General features: G+C 42.9%; 1 protein-coding gene across 1 annotated transcript in view; it reads left to right on the forward strand.

Annotated features, from left to right (window-relative positions):
- The window catches only part of PEPD (peptidase D), a 186,286-nt gene that overhangs the window by 153,288 nt on the left and 12,873 nt on the right, over positions 1 to 20,125 (forward strand). Inside the window, exon 13 of the mRNA XM_075282039.1 lies at positions 17,105 to 17,289. Within this exon, the coding sequence (XP_075138140.1) occupies positions 17,105 to 17,289 (185 nt within the window). The remainder of the gene's footprint in view (positions 1 to 17,104; positions 17,290 to 20,125) is intronic.

The raw sequence follows: 20,125 nt of genomic DNA on the forward strand, positions 1-20,125 counted from the left end.
TACGCGCATCTGCACACAGTACCACATGCCAGAGGATTAGATACGCGCATCTGCACACAGTACCACACGCCAGAGGATTAGATACGCGCGTCTGCACACAGTACCACATGCCAGAGGATTAGATACACGCGTCTACACACAGTTCCACACGCCGTAGGATTAGATACATGCCTCTTCACACAATACCACACAGGGGAGGATTAGATACATGCCTCTGCACACAGTACCACAAGCCAGAGAATTATATACGCGTCTCAGCACATAGTACCACACAGGGAGGATTAGATATGCGCGTCTGCACACAGTACCACACGCCGGAGGATTAGATACACGCATCTGCACACAGTACCACATGCCAGAGGATTAGATACGCGCGTCTACACACAGTTCCACACGCCGTAGGATTAGATACGCACCTCTTCACACAGTACCACACAGGGGAGGATTAGATACGTGTGTCTGCATACAGTACCACACTTTGGAGGATTAGATACATGCCTCTGCACACAGTACCACAAGCCAGATAATTAGATACGCGTCTCAGCACACAGTACCACACAGGGAAGAATTAGATACGCGCATCTGCACACAGTACCACACGCCAAAGGATTAGATATGCGCGTCTACACACAGTTCCACACGCCGTAGGATTAGATATGCGACTCTTCACACAATACCACACAGGAAAGGATTAGATACGCGTGTCTGCATACAGTACCACACTTTGGAGGATTAGATACATGCCTCTGCACACAGTACCACAAGCCAGAGAATTAGATACGTGTCTCAACACACAGTACCACATGCAAGAGGATTAGATACGCGCATCTGCACACAGTACCACATGCCGTAGGATTAGATATGCACTTCATCACACAATACCACACAGGGGAGGATTAGATATGCGCATCTGCACACAGTTCCACACACCAGAGGATTAGATAAGCATGTCTGCACACAATACCACATGCCGTAAGATTAGATATGCGCGTCTGCTTACAGTTCCACATGTCAGATGATTAGATACGCACATCTTCACACAGTACCACACGCCATAGGATTAGATACACACGTCTGCATACAGTACCACATGCTGTAGGATTAGATACGCGCGTCTACACACAGTTCCACACGCCGTAGGATTAGATACGCGCCTCTTCACAAAATACCACACGGGAGGATTAGATACGTGCGTCTGAACACAGTACCACACTTTGGAGGATTAAATACATGCTTCTGCACACAGTACCACATGCCAGATAATTAGATACGCGTCTCGGCACAAAGTACCACATGGGGGAGGATTAGATACATGCATCTGCACACAGTACCTCATGCCAGAGGATTAGATACACCTGTCTGCACACAGTACCACACGCCAGAGGATTAGATACGCGCATCTGTACATAGTACCACATGCCGTAAGATTAGATATGCACGTCTGCACACAGTTTCACTTACCGGAGGATTAGATACGTGCCTCTTCACACAATGCCACACAGGGAGGATTAGATACACACATCTGCACACAGTACCACACGCCGGAGGATTAGATATGTGCATCTGCACACAGTACCACACCAACAAGGATTAGATACTTGCATCTAAACACAGTACTACATGGGGAAGGATTAGATACAGCTTTACTCCAGGTATCCATAACAACTGATCACAGGTTTTTCACTGATATCCAAAATGAGATCCACATAATCACATGACGCTTATGGACATACACACAAACCACATACAAAATACACCAGTGCAAAATTGGACATTTCTTATGGGGCCACTACACAAACATAAAATCTAATATACCCGTGCGAAGCCGGGTCCTCCCTCTAATATATATATATATATATATATATATATATATATATATATATATATATATATATATATATCCTTGACATCCCCTTTAAGTTACATAAATTACTGGCAATGGACAGGATTTTTCAGCAAATTGAAGCAGCTAAGTAATTCTCTTTATTGTGAAGTCTTTGTAATTGAGCGCCGCCTCTTCCCCAGAGCAAACTTCACAGCTATAGAATATTTACACAAATTATGATTGTTCCTCCTTCACAGGGAGACCTTGGTTTTATGTACTTGTCAAGGTAATATATGTGTGTGTTCTCACTGACCTGATATGACCCTGCTGTCTGCATTAGCTTATGTATGAGGAAGTCTGGGGAATTAAACCCCAGCGAGAGTTAACGTCAGGACATGGTTATCTCAATGTATAGAATACAAGAGACTGACAGGGTGCACAGTTTCCAGGTCCACACTGCAGCAATGTCTTATCTGCCTCAGATTCTATGTCAACTATTATTTCATGTTAAATTTTGAGGTGATATGAATATTATAAAGTAATGACGTATGGATTCATTATAGAGAATCTTCCTGAAAATCACACCAGTTAGGATCTTAAAGGGTTCTCTTGGCTCCTTGGAAATACTACTTAAATCATTGGTCGGTTATGTATTGGAAAAAAGTATGTGCCATTGCATAAGTGATGGACTTGTAGGCTATAATGGCAGCCATGTTGTTTGTACCCAAGTTTTACAGACAAAGATATGACTCAGTAAAGCTCTTTTTTCAACCTGAAACCTCAAGAACAAAAAAGGCTCTGGGGAATTTCTTTATCACATTATTATAAGCAGTAGTTATGTTATGCTTGTTAATGTTGCTATTGTGTAATATCTGTGTCTAGACCAACTTGGCTTTTTGGAAATTCATGGTTTGACCGAAGAGATCCTTTTTTTTTAAAGAGATATATCCCCATTTCAGGAAATAAATGTTATTCTTTTTGTGATGGAAAGTTACAGTTTTCCATTATATGTTCTCATAGCTCCCAACTGTCCTGCATTCCGTGGGACAGTCCCGATTTTAGTCTGCTGTCCCGCATGGCTTACCGCATGTCCCGCTCTGCCCCTGAAGTGTTTTGCTTATTAACAAACTTTCCTCCAATCACCATCTGCTCTTATAACAGATAAACAGTTGTAATTGGGATAAGACCGGGTGGTGATCGGGGGAATGCTTGACTACTGTAATCAGAAGGACCTATGTGACATCAGATGGTCACATGACTATTGTGGGCATGTCTTTGTATCCCATACAGTAAGGGAGAGATGTGTGGTCTAAGGTACTGGGAGGGATGTGAGATGCAAGGTGGACTGTGTGTGAAGGGGAGATGTGGGGTGCAGTGTGGACTGTGTGTGAGGGGAAGATGTGGGGTTCAGGGTGGATTGTGGGGTAAAGGGTGGACTGTGTGTGAGGGAAGATGTGGGGTTCAGGGTGGACTGTGGAGGGATGTGGGGTACAAGGTTGATTGGGTGGGGGGAGAGATGTGGGATGCAGGGTGGACTGTGTGTGAGTAAATTAGAAAAACTGTATTTTGTTACGTTATTTTCTACAGCTAGTATACTCCCTTTACCACTTTACGCAGAATGATGTATATGACAGTATGTCAGTTTGTATAATACAGCAGGTACCCCTAACAGAAGCAAATGTTGCCTATACCGATCACAGCTATAAACCCTTTACATACAGCAGTCAGGGCAGGTTCACGCGTGCGCCCCAGTTTCCACTTTCAGGTTTCCATCTTCTGCCAACAGGAGACAGAAACCCGGAAGACAGTGTCTGCCCATGAATGCCTGTGAGCGTTTTGTGGTCTCTGCGGCAAAACCGTTTTTTTTTTTTTTTTTTTTAACCGGACACAAAGTCCTGCATAGTATACAATACATAGTATTGCAGCACATAGGCTCCCTACATGTAAAGTGCATAGTCAGTCAGGATGCCGTTGTTTGACCTCCTAGCTGCCATGGCAACCCCTCAATCTTATCAATCTGATTGCTATTGATCACGGCATCCAGGGGGTTAATCCACAAGTATCTTTCAATTCCAGTGGCTAGTCCTGGGCCTTTAGGGTGCATTCACACTGAGTAAACGCTAGCTTATTCTGAACGTAAAACACGTTCAGAATAAGCGGCGTCTAAAGCAGCTCCATTCATTTCTATGGGAGCGGGGATACGAGCACTCCCCATAGAAATGAATGGGCTGCTTCTTTCACTCCGTGCAGTCCCATTGAAGTGAATGGGAAGTGCCGGCGTGTACGCTCCGGCATGAGCAGAGCTTGCCGTATACGCCGGCACTCCCCATTCACTTCAATGGGACTGCACGGAGTGAAAGAAGCAGCCCATTCATTTCTATGGGGAGCGCTCGTATCCCCGCTCCCATAGAAATGAATGGAGCTGCTTTAGACGCCGCTTATTCTGAACGTGTTTTACGTTCAGAATAAGCTAGCGTTTACTCAGTGTGAATTCACCCTTACTGTGTAAGGGCTCGTTCCCACGATGTAACACGGCGCTCATTCTGACACATAAACACGTGTCAGAGTCAGCGCTTCAAAACAGAATCCCATTGACTTCAATGGGTTCCGTTTAACGCGTGTAAGCCTCCCATTGATTTTAATGTGTAGCGCGTGTAAGAACCCATTGAAGTCAATGGGATTCTGTTTTGAAGCGCTGACTCTGACATGAGTTTACGTGTCAGAAAGAGTGTCGTGTTACATCGTGGGAATGAGCCCTAAGACAACCAAGTGCCAGAAGAAATGACACAGACAGCTCCTGTGTCCATGGCATTACAACTATGTACTATTACGGTGATGAGCGTTAACTATGCAGGTAACTCGTGATAGTACAGTGCAGAACAGGAAAGGGCTAAAACATGGAAAAACTACATAAATCTCGTATTTCTGTGATAATACTGACCCACAGAATATATTTAACATGAGTTTTAGTGTACAGAGGATGCCATAGAAACTAAACCCATAAGAAAATAGGCACGTTTGCATTTTTTTCCATCTCCATTGTATGGAATATTAAACAATCCAATTATGAAGTAAAATTTTTCCCATAAAAAAAGACCCTTCATCCAACTGAACTGGAAAAATTAAGTTGTGTCTCTTAGAATGTGTGGAGATAAACAAAATAAAAAAACACAAAATGAAGAAATGACTGTCAGGAAGGGTTCAATAACGTTATCATGATGCATTATCTAAAGCTGAAATAAATGTATGATAATGATTATTTTTATGAGTTCCCTTAAATTATAGTTATATACACTCTGCTCCATATTATCATGCAAATTATATTTTTCTCTAATTTTCCTAAATGGTCCACATTATATAGGGTGTAAAGAACTGAAAATGGTCATTTGTTGAATTTGCAGCATTAAGGGGGTTAATGAGTTATTGGATAGTTTCTGCTTGAATTTCTTTGCCGGATGTCAGAATAGCCTCCCAGTGCTTGTGTTTTGATATTAACTGCCTTCCACCATCATAGATCTTTTGCTTGATGATACTTCAATAGAGTTGAGGTTCTCAATAGGGTTAAGTTCAGCGGAGAATGGTGGCCACCCCATGAGATTCTCTAGGTTTATGCCCATAGTAGCCACTGACTCAGAGGTATTCTTTGCAGCTTTTTGCTACGGAAGTCATGGTTCTTCTTTTTTTTTTACAATGGAAGAAAGTGGTCAGTCAGAATATACTTCTCAGAGGTCATATTCATTCCTTCAGGGGCCTACCAACTCTCTCCCCATGATTCCGGCCCAATACATGACTCCGCTATCTCTTTTGTTGACATGACAGCCTTGTTGGGATATGGTGGACATCCACTACTCCATCCATCTGGACCATCCATGGTTGGCATGTCCAGGCACACTGCAACCATTTCTACTTGCAAGCCATGTTTAGGAGTTGCTGCATAAAACGTTGATGCACAACTGTAAGCCTTTGGAGGATGTTACATCTTGAGGTCTGTGAAAGTCCAGAAGAACCAGCAGCTTCAAATACCTGTTTGCTGCTTTGTAATGGCATTTTAGCAGCTACTCTCTTAATCTGATGAATTTGTCAGGCAGAAACCTTCCTCATTATGCCGTTATCTACACAACTAACCCACCCCTGACCGTACGATGATCAGGCTTAAGTTTTTCTGAAATATCATGTTTTCATACCTTGTCCAAGGCATTGCTCTATTTGATGCTTTTCAGCAACAGAGATCCTTTTTCTTTTGTTCATACAAAGGGAAGCAAACATATTATAAACATAGTAGGACACACAAAATAAGCCTCAAAAAAGGGAATTATACTTTAAAGACCCAAAATAGATGTGCAGACTTGATTTCCATAGTTAGATGGTTGAGACTAGAATGGAGTGGTTTAAATCAGATTTGTCTTGGATCCAGTAGGTGGCGCTGCCTCAGCTCTGGGAATGTTAGCTGTGTGGTCTGGTAGGCTCCACCCACAGCCCATCACAGCTAACACTCCCAGAGCCTCAGCATTTTCAGAGTTGTATTGATGAAGTAGAGGCTAGCCTTCTCCTATATGCAGTTCTAACCCACCTGGTTTGCAGGTGGTCCCTCATATTAATAGTCATAGGAGGCAGCGCCCCCTCCTGGATCCACAGCATACTAGGCAGTATCTGATTTTACCCACTCCATTCAAGCTTCTACCATAGTTAGATCCACGACTGATGTAACGATTAAACAGCAATTCATTATCATGAGATCACAGAGGAAGCCCCCTCTCTCAGCCAAATACTTTAGAAGTTGTGGTCCCTGAACCACAGTATCCAAGGGCTTACATTTTATTATTATTATTATTTATTTATTTATATTTGCAGGATCAATGTTTTCTCAGGTACTACATGTATGGAAAAATTACATTTAAATGGGTTTTTCCATTAAAAAAAAATGCCCAAAATTACGCTGGCTACAGATTCTTATGCTTTCACACTACCTTCATCACTTTCCAGACAGAGGGTATTGCAAGGGCATGCTGGGGCAGGGACATCAACCCTGTCAGATTAGTCATTATTAATGCTAGAAAACTGAAAAAAATGATACTATGAGCTGTTGTAGATTTCAGCCTGGCACAGGTTGTGCCCAGAGCTATGGAGGAGTTAGACCATTCCCGCAAATCTCCATAAGGCCGGGGCCCCACGGGCCGGAAACACTGCTATAAAAATAAAATCGCTGCGTTTTACAGTACTTGCAAAGTGAATGGGATTCATGTGAATCCCATGCCCACTTTGCAGAAAAAAATCGCAGCGTGGACACACTGCGATTTCCAAAACCGTTGCGGTTTTGAAAATCGCAGCGTGTCCATTATATCTACGGAAACGCCAGCGGCTTTCTCCCTAGATATAATTGTAGCAGAGAGTCCGCGGAGGAAAACTCTGTGAACTTTCTGTTCAAAGCACTGCGGGAAGAACCGTGATGCGTTCACGCCGTGGTTGTTCCTTCAACGCTTTAGCGCAGCGGTTCCAGCGTGTGGGGCCTTAGCCTAAATCTTCCCTACTGAGATTTCCATGGAAATTCTTAGAGCCCGTTTTCTACTAAAAGTAAGTAACATTTAAGTATTTTAAGTAAGTACTTATCAAACATTTTCACAAAACATCCCCCTATGCTTTACTGAGCAAAAAAAGTGAGACACATTTCCATTTTAATGCTTGCCCTGTGACAGCTGAAAAACTGCCGTTTACAATCCTTATCTCACTCCAGTGGCTGAAAGTTTGAGACAAGAATTGCAGGCTGTCTGTTTCCCCAAGGCCACGACCTCTCACCTCCAGTCTGCTAATCCTGACACTAATGAGAACATAAATTGTGCCGCCATTTGCATTGTGTGAAGAAATATGAGTTTGACACTACTTATGTGAACAGCAGCTAAGCTGTGGCTTGTGGTTTGTCACAAACAATACAAAGTTGTGTCTGTAAAATTGACCTGTGTACAAAGATTAGATTCAGGAAATATATTCTCATAGCTGAAGTAAAGTCATCTGCTGACACCAGTAGCCATTTTGCAAGGTAAATATATATGTATACGGTATATATATTGTGAGTAGGTGACAGGCATTGTACTGCAATCACACTATATTAGCCCCAGGTTCCTGACATATGTGTGGTCCAGGGCGGATCTTAGGCTGCAGCCCAGGTGTGGGTCCTGAGGCTCATTGCGGGGTTAACTGGAAACCAAGAAAAGGTAAGACAAAATACTCAGCATATAGAAAAGTACAACATTTTATTTCAGTCACAAAAATAACACATACATAATCGTTATATGTCCAAGGACAGACACAATGGTGCAAAATAACCATAGTGTCAGCGAATCAAACAGCCTGCAAACTAACTCGATCATGACTCCCTATCTAATCAAGTGAAATTCACATAGCCAGTATAATATATATACATAATATAAGGAAGAAAAAAAAAGAATGCATACATCATGATAGAAAAGTGTGCAGCAGATAGGCAAGCGCCATAATAAATAAATCTCACATAGACTACTGCACAAAGTATTATAGCATGTAGAAAATTTAGGAGTGGTTAAACATACGTGCCAACTATAAGACAGAAAAAGAAACATATCCATCGAGTCTGCTCCTTCCTCACTCCAGAAACTGCTAACGCTGGGTTCACACCAGCGTTCGGTGTCCGTACTCAGGTTTCTGTCTTCTGCCAACAGTAGACGGAAACCTGTCAGACCGGGTCCGGCGGTGAGGGTTTTATGATCTCTGCAGCGAAACCGTTTTTTTAAAATTGGACACAAAGGGCAGGAAATGGAAACCTGTATAAATGGAGACCGGGTGCAGATGTGAATGAGCCCTAAGACGCTAGTCCACTCCCTCATAATCTCCCGCTTACGTTAGGTTCACACTAAGCGCCCGGAATCCATTCTGAGATTTCTGTCTTCTGCATGCAGAAAACGGAAAGCTGTCAGACTGGGTCGGCCGTGAGCGTTTTATGCTCTCCGCGACGAAACCATTTTTTAAAAATCGGACACAGAGTACTGCGTGTCCAACTCTGTGTCCGATTTTAAAAAAGCGGTTTCGCGGCAGAGAGCATAAAACGCTCACCACCGCTCACGGCCGGACATCTTTCAAACCCTTTCAAATGAATGGGTGAGCAAGAATCCTGCAGGTTTCCATCTCCTGATCAGTATTATGCAGGAAACGGAATCCTGCATGAACGGAGACCGGGCGCAGATGTGAACGAGCCCTTAGATTACTGCAACACCCTTCTCCATGGACTCCCAGCAAACTCACTCGCCCCCCTCCAGTCCACCTTAAAGGGGTATTCCCACGTCACATACTCACCAGTCTTCGATGCTGTAAATTCCTCTTTCTTCCGGCTTTGTTGTGTCAATGGTGGGCGGGGTTACATATGCAAAGCCAGCGGCGAGAAGACGCCGCTTCTATGCCGCTGGCCCTGCGTGTGCGCTCCTGATGCAGCTAGGCATTGGACGTACAGCCTTCACAATGCAATACAGACCCAGCATCCGCTGTAATAGAGAGGCGGATGCCGGGGAGTGTTATTGGCCGCCACAAGTGCCTGCAACATCGCTACGATCCTGCCCTGCATGAAGCCAGCAGTGGCAGGAGCGATGCTGCTATTCCGCTCCTCCGCCCCCCCTCCCCTCCGGAATAGCAACATCGCTCCTGCCGCGGCTGGCTTCATGCAGGGCAGGAGCGTAGCGATGTTGCAGGCACCTGTGCCGACGTCTACACTCCCCTCTATTACAGCGGATGCTGGGTCTGTATTGGCGGCCCCTCCCCCCCCCTAGTGTAAACTACCCCCCCCCTCCAGGCTTGCTCCCGTGCACTTAGCCCCTCCTCCCTCCCCCCTGAGAGCAGCAGATACATCACTTGATTTCTGACCAGATAAGTCAAGGGATGTGTCAACAGAGAAATGAATAAAGTAAGATAGTGGACAAACAAAGCAGTTTTGCTGAAGCAGTGTATTTAGGAAAAGTCTTACATTCACATTATCAAGCAGTATAGATAGGATCCTTGTGATGGGACAACCCCTTTAAACTGTGCCTATGCCTAGGTATTATATACAATGCCTAGGGAAAGTATGTAATAATTCTCATATATCATACATTGCCTAAAAATGCTGGGCATTATATGCAATGCCTAGGTATTCTATAGAATGCCGGCTTTTCATACATTGCCGGTAACATATATATTTCTGGAAAACAACCCCAAACTTTTTAAAACCCCTAGACTACAAATCTGTAAATTTGTAGTGACACAAGAGCAGTATACCGTAACTTATCACCCAGCTTTCCCACCCTTACAATTCTGTATGTTGCCTTATCTGTGGGAAAGGTTCCCCTAGCTGGAATCCAGTGTACAGTGATGATGTATAGGAGAAGAACCGTCTCACCCCAGTGCTTAGTATTGGGTAAGGTAGTCTATTGTCTGGTAGTGTTGGCAGCCAGTATTGTTAATAGTTCAGTTACAAGTTCCTGGTGTCTTGTTCTCCCCAAGCGGCCTGGTCATTGGTTCACTGACCTGTATTACACATGCTATCAATTGGCAGCAGCTGGGGATTAAACAGACATACCATCAGCAGTTTATTTTTTGTGTGCAACTGGGCAGATACCTTCCATAGTACAAGGACACTTCCTATGCAACCGAGAAGAGAGGAGTCACTGGGGGAAGGCTGTGTGCACATTCATCCAAAATGCAGCACTTGGCATATTCTACACGTCTGGAGACTCAAAATTCCCTGGAATGGTCTGATTATATCGCTGGCATAAGTGCTGGCCGAGAGGGTCATTGTTCATTTGGCCTGGAATAGGAGGCCCAGAATAAAGGCATTCACCCAAAAATGTCATAATGCAGCAATATTAAAATAAATGACCTTGGAGTGTATTGAACACTATGGCTACTTCATAGTGGTGATGGTGGTCCCAACTGAAAGACCCACTTCTGCCTACTTATTTACAATCCACAGAAAAGTAGCCCCCTTTCTTCTCTCTCAAATTTAACCCCTACACACACTAGGGCGTATATATGTATACACAGTAGTATTGCAGTCTATGGCACAAGTGATGTGAAGATGTTCAAGCCCCCTGGGAGTGGGGGGATAATAAAAAAATAATAAGATGTAAAAAAAAAAAAAAAAAAAAAAAAACCTTTCCCTAGATAAATGTAAATAAATAAAAGTAAACGTTGACATGTTAGGCTTCCCCAAGTCTGAAAATGTCCAAACTAATAATGAAATATAAAAACATTTCTCCTGGTAAAAGCTGTAACAGGAAAAAAATCAAATTGGCTGAATTCGTATTTTTTTGGCACTTTGCCTCCCTAAAAAATGGAATTAAAAAGTTATCAAAACATGATACATTGCCCAATATCGTATCAATAAAAACTACATTTTGTCCCACAAAAGACACCTTACACACCTCCATACACTTAAGTGTAAAAAAAAGTTACAGGTGTCAGAATAAGGTGATTCAAAGAAATTTTTTTTATTCAAAACTTAGTTTTTTCATGTTTTAATAACTTTACAAAAATTCTATAAATGTGGTACACAGTCCACATATTTATCAAATAGACAAGTAAAGAAAGATTCACAATAAAGTTAATACAGCTATACTAATTATATGGTCATCCAGGAAGAAAGGTTCAGTGACAGTACATATGATGCCTGCCAGTAGCCATGATGGGAAAAGATGAGGGTTCCCTGGTAAATGCCCAATGTTATGGAACCTCCCCGCTAGGAGTTATATGTCTTCCAATCAGCAATATCGAGTGCTGTTCTATGCCATTATCCGTCCCTAGTGGGCATGCACCCTGAGTTGGGGGCCTGTATAGCACATGTGGCCCTTACTCTGTCTTCTTACTACAATGTGATTTAGCTAATATTTTCACTACGGTTCAAAAGTTTACGGTCACCCAAACAATTTTGTGTTTTCCATGAAAACTCACACTTTTATTTAGCAAATGAGTTCCAAAATGAATAGAAAATATAGTCAAGACATTGACAAGGTTAGAAATAAAGATTTTTTTTTTTTTTTTTTTTTTTTTAAATAATAATTTTCTACTTCAAATCTTGCTCCTTTTGCAGCAATTACAGCCTTGCAGACTTTTGGCATTCTAGCTGTTAATTTTCTGAGGTAATCTGGAGAAATTTCACTGCATGCTTTTTTTGTACAATACAATCGCTTGCAATTGCGATTGTATTCCGTCCAGGGGCTTTCCATGCTGATTCTAACCGGACGGAATACATAAGCTAATGTGAACCGACCCTTACACAGTTAGCAAACACAATGTGCCATTAGAACAGTGGAGTGATAGTTGCTGGAAATGGGCCTCTATACACCTATGTAGATATTACATTAACCGGTTAAGGACCACCGGCCGTAAAATTACAACCGGCAGTCCTGGTCTCTGAAGACCGGCCTATTGTAAAAAAAAAACAGCCAGTCTTCAGAGACCCCCTTGACGGAGATCGGGAGTGGGTGTTAGCTGTTACTAACAGCTAATACCCACCTCCATAATGTCCGGTCGGAGCTAAGCTCCAACTGGACGTTTTAACCCTGTTTTAACCCCTTGGATGATGGCATCAAACATGATGGCGGCATCCAACCGGTTCCGACAAATACATTATCCCCCAGCACCCCCCATGGCGAGATCTGGGAGTGCCGGTATCAGTAAAAGGCAGCCTGGAGTCTGGAGCCCCCTGCTACCTGGTTGATCCTGCCGGTGAGTGCGGAAGTGAGCCGATGCGCTTACTTCCTCTATAGATTGCAAGACATGAGCAGGCTCATGTCTTGTAATCTATTATAGAGAATCAGTTGATGCTTTCATCAAAGCATCAACTGATTCAAGTGTCTTAAAGGGACACATGAAAAAGTAAAAAAAAAAAAAAGTGAAAAAAAATAGTGTATGAAAAAAATTAATAAAGTTATAAAGCCCAAAAATCCCTTTTTTCTATAGAAAATGAATTATATTAAAAAAACACTAAAAATGAATAAAACCAATGCATATTTGGTATCACTGTGTCTGTAACAACCTGTACAATAAAACTGAAATGATAATTAATGTACACGGTGAACGTTGGAAAAAAAAAAACCACCGGAAGTAATGATTTCGAAAAATAATTTTTCGCCATCTTACCTTACAAAATATGCTATAAAAAGTGATCAAAAAGTCATATGCACCCCTCAACAGTACCAATAAAAACCACAGGTTGTCCCGCAAAAAATAAGTCCTCAACCAACATTGTCAACAAAAAAATAAAAATGCTACGCCTCTCATAAGATGGCGGGAAGTACCGTGGCGTGAACGCATTGCGGTTCTTCCCGAAGCACTTTCAACAGAAAGTTCACAGAATTTTCCTCTGCGGCTTTGTTACGATTATATCATTAGGAAAGCCGCTGGCCGCGACGGTTTTGGAAATCAGAGCATGTCCGCGCTGCGATTTTTTTTCTGCAAAGTGGGCATGGGATTCGCACGAGTCCCATCCACTTTGCAAGTACTGTAAAACGCAGCGATTTTTACCACGCCATTTCCGGTGTGTTTCTGGCCAGTGGGGACCCAGCCTAAAATGGGGTTTATTTATGTATAAGTTTTTCAATAGAAGTATTGCTTTATTTTATTCTACCTACCGTATATACTCGAGTATAAGCCGAGGCCCCTAATTTTACCACAAAAAAAAATGGGAAAACTCATTGACTCGAGTATAAGCCTAGGGGGGAAATGCAGCAACTACTGGAAAATTTCCAAAATTAAAATGGTTGGCGTTTTTGGGTGCAGTAGTTGCTGGGTGCTGGGAAAGGGGAGGGGGTGTTTTGGTTGTCTGTCTGCCCCTTCCCTGAGCTTGAGGACTGTTTTTTTTCCCCCCATTTGGAATTCAGCCTGGCTGAATATAGGGCATCTGCAGTGCTCCTATTAACCCCTTCCCGACGGAATAGGAGCACTGCAGATTTAGCCTGGCTATAGTCGGACTGAATTCCAAGTGGGGGGGAAAAAAAAACAGTCTCAGGGAAGGGGCAGTTAGACAACTTTTTTTTCCAGCTACGGCATTTATTGTACATATTTTTTATAGATTTGTAGAGTGGGCGTTTTTGGACACAGGGATACCTAACGTGTATATGTTTCACAATATTAGTTTTATAAGTGTTCTAGGGAAAGGAGGGTGATTTGAATTTTTTATACTTTTTTTTTTTTTTTTTTACTTTTTTAAAAAATATTTTTTGCATTTATTAGACCCCCTAGGGGTCTTGAACCCCAGGGGTCTGATCACTAATGCAATGCATTATAATGCTAATGCATTGCAATACATTGCAAAAATCATCATTTCTTTTGTAGGCTGCATAGAGCAGCCTGCAAAAGAAAAGCACTGCAGCCGGGGAGTCTTTACAGAGGTGCTGAGGGAAATCCCCGACAGGAGCGCTGAGGGGCAGACCTGAAGGAAGACCTTGGCCGCCGGACCTGAAGTGTGAAATGTTGCCGGCCGCTGGCAAAAGCGCTGAGGTGAATCCCCAGCAGACTCGGCTGCCTGGATTTCCTTTCTGCGCTTCTGCTGGTGGCCGTCCGCAGTTCCTCTTCAGGTCCGGTGGCCGAGGTCTTCCTTCAGGTATACGTTCCTGCCGACAGCCGGGGATCTCCCCTTCAGCTCCGGCGACTCGGGATCTCCCTCAGCGCTTCAGGGCCACATTTGAGAGAGCGGTCGAGCCCGCTCCCTCCTCTCTCCAAGGGCATGGCGGCACCTGCCGCTTCCCCACAGTGGAGGGCATCTCCACTGTAACTCCAGTGCTCAGGAAGTAAGAGTTACAGTGGAGGTGCCAATTACAATGGCGATCACTCATGGCGATGCTGTTTATTTCAAACTACAGAAGTACTTACGGTACTTCTGCTAGAAGGCCCTGGTACTTCTGCCAGGAGCGTGGAGATGCTGCAGCCCGGCACCCGCCCCCGGGTCTGTAACTATGGTATGACTCCAATATAAGCCGAGGCAGACTTTTTCAGCACAAAAACTGTGCTGAAAAACTCGGCTTATACTCGAGTATATACGGTATATCCATTCTAGTCCCATTTTCATTGGTAAATGTTAATACCGTATTTTCCGGACTATAAGGCGCGCATAAAAACCTACGATTTCCTCAGAAATCGTAAGTGCGGCTTATAGTCCGCTGCGGCTTATATATGGATGGAAGCGGCGGCAAAGTCTGCGTGCCGCTTCCATACATACATAAAAGGCACCGTAAGGGTGCATTCACACTACAGAACGCCGGCGTGTATCACAGCCGTACACGCCGGCGTTACAGCAGGGCTGCCGGACTCTTCCTATTCATTTCTATGGGAGCCGACATGCGAGCGCTCCCCATAGAAATGAATGGACAGACACTTCCCATTCATTTCTATGGGAGCCGGCATGCGAGCGCTCCCCATAGAAATGAATGGAAAAAAGCAGTCCATTCATTTCTATGGGGAGCGCTCGCATGCCGGCTCCCATAGAAATGAATGGGAAGTGTCTGTCCATTCATTTCTATGGGGAGCGCTCGCATGTCGGCTCCCATAGAAATGAATAGGAAGTGTCCGGCAGCCCTGCTGTCACGCCGGCCTGAAACAGAACGTGAAACTTACCCAGCGGTGCAGGGCGGGCGGGCATTCAGGCCTCCTCTTCCTCCGATGTTCCGTCCTTCTCCTCCGGCGCTCGCTGATAATGGCCGGGGCGCATGCGCAATATCATAATGCTTCTACTACGGCTACGCATGCGCCCAGGCCATTATCAGTTAGCGAGCGGCGGAGGAGGAGGACGGAACATCGGAGGAAGAGGAGGCCTGAATGCCCGCCCACCCTGCACCGCTCGGTAAGTTTCACATTCTGTTTCAGGCTTTTATTTTAAAACGGGGAGGGGGGGGGGGGTAGTTTAATCTAACTTTTACGGTTGGGCTCTATCAGCATGATCTTGCTGATAGAGCCCCTCCTCGCCTGCCGAGCGCTTCCAATAGAAGGGGCTGGCACGCGGGAGGTTAAGCGGCCGCTGGCAAAGTCTGCCTGCCGGCGCTTTCAATATCATATAATGCGCACCGGACTGCGGCTTATAGTCCGGTGCGCCTTATATATGAACCGAGACGGACTATAAGGCGCTCATGGGCAATGCGGCTTATAGTCCAGTGCGCCTTATAGTCCGTAAAATACGGTATATGAGTGTCCAAAAGTACACTAGAGGCTCGGGATATCTGCATAAAGCCCTATCTCGTTGCTACCGTAGGTAATGGTAGCCACATCGGTTTGTAACTTGCACCATTTGATGAAGCAATAAAAAAATGTTCAAAAAAAATTCATAATCTTTCACCTACTGAGCAAAGATTATTTTTATGTAGACTGTGTGTGTCAAAGGCTGAAAACTGCAGACAGACAGTTATGATGGATTACAATTTCTCTGGCCAAATTGTAGATTATTCTGATGCAGGATTCTTGTTCTATAGGACTAGGCAGATATGAAGGTTTTATTTAACATTAATTAAAAATAAAAATAGTGAAGCGGTGAAACTGATTTGTCAGGATCTCATTGTTCAGAAAACCTCAAAACAGCAGAGAATCCTTTTAATAATCTGTTTCCATTAAATATAAATAGTAAGCAAAATATAGCAATAAATCAAAGAAATAACAGAAAAATATATATAGAAATAAACAAGCCGATCATGCGGGGGCCTTCCCAAAATTCATCCACTGGATTAGGAAATTTCATAAGTGAAGAATAGACATTGTGGCTACAGAAAGAGTCTCTTTATGGATGACCTGGCACTTTCATGCAAGCTACTGATTTTATTGGGAGTTGTGCCATGCTTTGTTTTGTAGGGGCATTGCAGGGAAATTGGGAAGCAGTTGCTGCCAAGTTCCCCCATGACTATTTTACCATTGGGGACACTTCTAAAAGAGTAGTTTTCCAAAAAAGTGAATGTGTCATCAATCAGTAATAACATATTATTTAAAACAGGTTTTTAGCTAGAACATGTTGGTTTTTTTATGCCGATTTATTTTTTTGTAGCGTCCCATGTTACGATCTGATCAGAAAAAAACTAAATCTAGCAGTTTTCAGCCCCACCCTCATGACTAAGCATAAGAACCCTAGTCTGATCTCAGCCAAAGATGGAGCTGATCAGCAGAATTAACCTTTGTTCTCTGTAAATTTTTATAAGACTGTTTTAGGATAATGCAGACTGATAAACTATACTTCTTGTTTACTTTAGCATTCTCCCTCCGTTATTTGCTCCTAATCTCTTTATGTGTTCTTGTCATCCCCCGCAGGTGTGACATGGCCAGATATGCATCGTCTGGCCGTCCGCGTTATTCTAGAGGAGCTGACAAAGTTTGGGATTGTGAAGGGCAATGTTGAGGACATGATCAAGGCTCACATGGGAGCAGTCTTCATGCCGCACGGATTGGGTCATTTCCTTGGCATTGATGTACATGATGTTGGAGGCTACCCAGAGGTCAGTTCTTTGATGAAGAAGTCATGTGGACATGTCCCTGTGCTCCAAATTATGCATATAGAATATCTTTCTTCATTGTATCTATATTCATATTTACTGTGAGAGATAAACAAGAATTAGAGAAATGGATTATTGAATTAAAGCCAATTACAAAGCAATACCCTCAGCTGATCACAAACTGGAAAGCTGTGTGCTTAATCTACCAGCACAGTAATGACAATGTATAAATGGTAGGTACATATACACATAGTTAGTACAGTCAAAAAAGGACATGCATCCATCAATTCAACCAAGGGATAAGAAGAATTCTGTGCAGTTACAGTACATAAGTATTAATATTATTATGCTGTGAAAAGGCATCTAAGTCTAAGAGGACCTCCTCCACCAGTTCCAATTTTAACATCTGTTAATAAGCGCCACTCCACTTTTTCCAGCGCAGTTGGAATTTTCCTTCTGGCCTCCACCGTTCCTGAGCACCAAGCACAGTTAGTTTTGATGTTTGATGTGCTATAACCTCTATGCTTGATAAGCTCTATGATGTCAGATGGGCGGTGTCAGGAAGGGAGTGATTCAGAGCTCCAATCAGAGGTTCCCAGTGTCAGAATCACACCCCTTCTCTACTCCTGCCTGACACCACCCCCCTGACAATACGGAGTCTAAATAGCATATCAGTCACCAAAACTAACAGTATTGTTTGCTCGGAAATGGTGGGGGCTACAGAAAAAAAATCCAAGAGTGCTAGAATCGATGGTGCAGCGACTATTAGTTGATGTAAACAGCTGGTATTGTGCTCTTTAAAGCGGTCACTCATTCATTTGGGCCTAGTCCGCTTCGGATTAGGCCCAAATGAACGGGCCTAGTCGTGAGGGGATGTCTACAGGCGGATGCCGTGAAAGAATGAGCATGTCGCATCTTTTTCTGGGAGCTGGAAGAAATGGCTCCCGGAAAAAAGAACTGACTGGCTCCCATTGATTTCAATGGGAGCCGTATTTTTGGTCAGGATTTTGAGGTGGATACGGCCTCAAAATCCTGACCAAAAAAACCCATGTGAACTTACCCTTAGGCCTCATGCACACAGGCCAAGGCACTTCTGATGCTCCGTAACATCAAAATGGAACCCCTCCCCCATCAGAGTCATTGGGTGATGGAAGGCATTTGGATGACATTCTGAGTGCATTGCGCTATAAAATTGCCTCTTTCCTCGGCCTGCATACAGTCCTATGAAAAAGTTTGGGCACCCCTATTAATCTTAATCATTTTTAGTTCTAAATATTTTGGTGTTTGCCACAGCCATTTCAGTTTGATATATCTAATAACTGATGGACACAGTAATATTTCAGGATTGAAATAAGGTTTATTGTACTAACAGAAAATGTGCAATATGCATTAAACCAAAATTTGACCGGTGCAAAAGTATGGGCACCACAACAGAAAAGTGACATTAATATTTAGTAGATCCTCCTTTTGCAAAGATAACAGCCTCTAGTCGCTTCCTGTAGCTTTTAATCAGTTCCTGGATCCTGGATAAAGGTATTTTGGACCATTCCTCTTTACAAAACAATTCAAGTTCAGTTAAGTTTAACTTTTTGTATCCTTCCCTGAACAACTATGTTGAACAATATTTGTTTTCAGATAATTTTAGAGGGGGCTGTCCATGCTCGGCGACCATCGAACTTAACTGAACTTGAATTGTTTTGTAAAGAGGAATGGTCCAAAATCCCTTCATCCAGGATCCAGGAACTGATTAAAAGCTACAGGAAGCCACTAGAGGCTGTTATCTTTGCAAAAGGAGGATCTACTAAATATTAATGTCACTTTTCTGTTGAGGTGCCCATACTTTTGCATCGGTCAAATTTTGGTTTAATGCATATTGCACATTTTCTGTTAGTACAATAAACCTCGTTTCAATCCTGAAATATTACTGTGTCCATCGGTTATTAGATATATCAAACTGAAATGGCTGCTGCAAACACCAAAATATTTAGAACTAAAAATGATTAAGATTAATAGGGGTGCCCAAACTTTTTCATAGGACTGTATTTATTCTCCACCTCAGGTTCCATTCCAAAAAACCCCGTGTGAACTTACCCGTAGACAGACTTTCACATGGTGCAGCGTTTTACCATTTTTTGCATGGCCATTTAAATATATATTTATCATATAATCCCCCATGGTGGGACTATTAAAGGATTATTTTATCTTATCTTAGACGGCTCTTCTCAAGACTAAATAAATTTAGTTCCTCGAAATCTTTACTGATAACGGAGATCCTCCATGCTCCTTATCAGCTTTGTGGCCTTCCAACTCTAAGACATCCTTTCTAAGAACTGGTGTCCAGAACTGAACTGCATATTGTAGATGAGGTTGCAACAATGCTTTGTAAAGAGGAAATATTACATCCCTGTCCTGAGAGTTAATACCCCTTTTAATATATGACAATATCCTTCTAGCCTTAGACATGAAATGACATTGCATGCTCTCATTTAGTCTATGATCACACACACATTTTCCTCTGATGTATAACTTTACATTTATCAGCATTGAACCTCATTAGCCAACATACCAGAATTATTAATACAGCTCCAGTTGTTACTGAAGTATAAGGCATAGCAATATGCAAGCTCGGTACAAGATAAGTGATGCAAGATGAAAGAAAATGAATATGCCTAGATAATACTCAGTAGAGTATTCCACATTGTACACAATATCTCTGCTGTATGCCATACAGAGGAATATGACGTCTATTGAGCACAGGATATAAAAATAGATATTCCTCATGTCAGTGTTTTTGGTGTTCCATTGTATAAGAAAGCGGGACCTATGACCATATTTGATG

This window comes from Leptodactylus fuscus, chromosome 7 (genome assembly GCF_031893055.1).
Source record: "Leptodactylus fuscus isolate aLepFus1 chromosome 7, aLepFus1.hap2, whole genome shotgun sequence".
Classification (NCBI taxonomy): Eukaryota; Metazoa; Chordata; class Amphibia; order Anura; family Leptodactylidae; genus Leptodactylus; species Leptodactylus fuscus.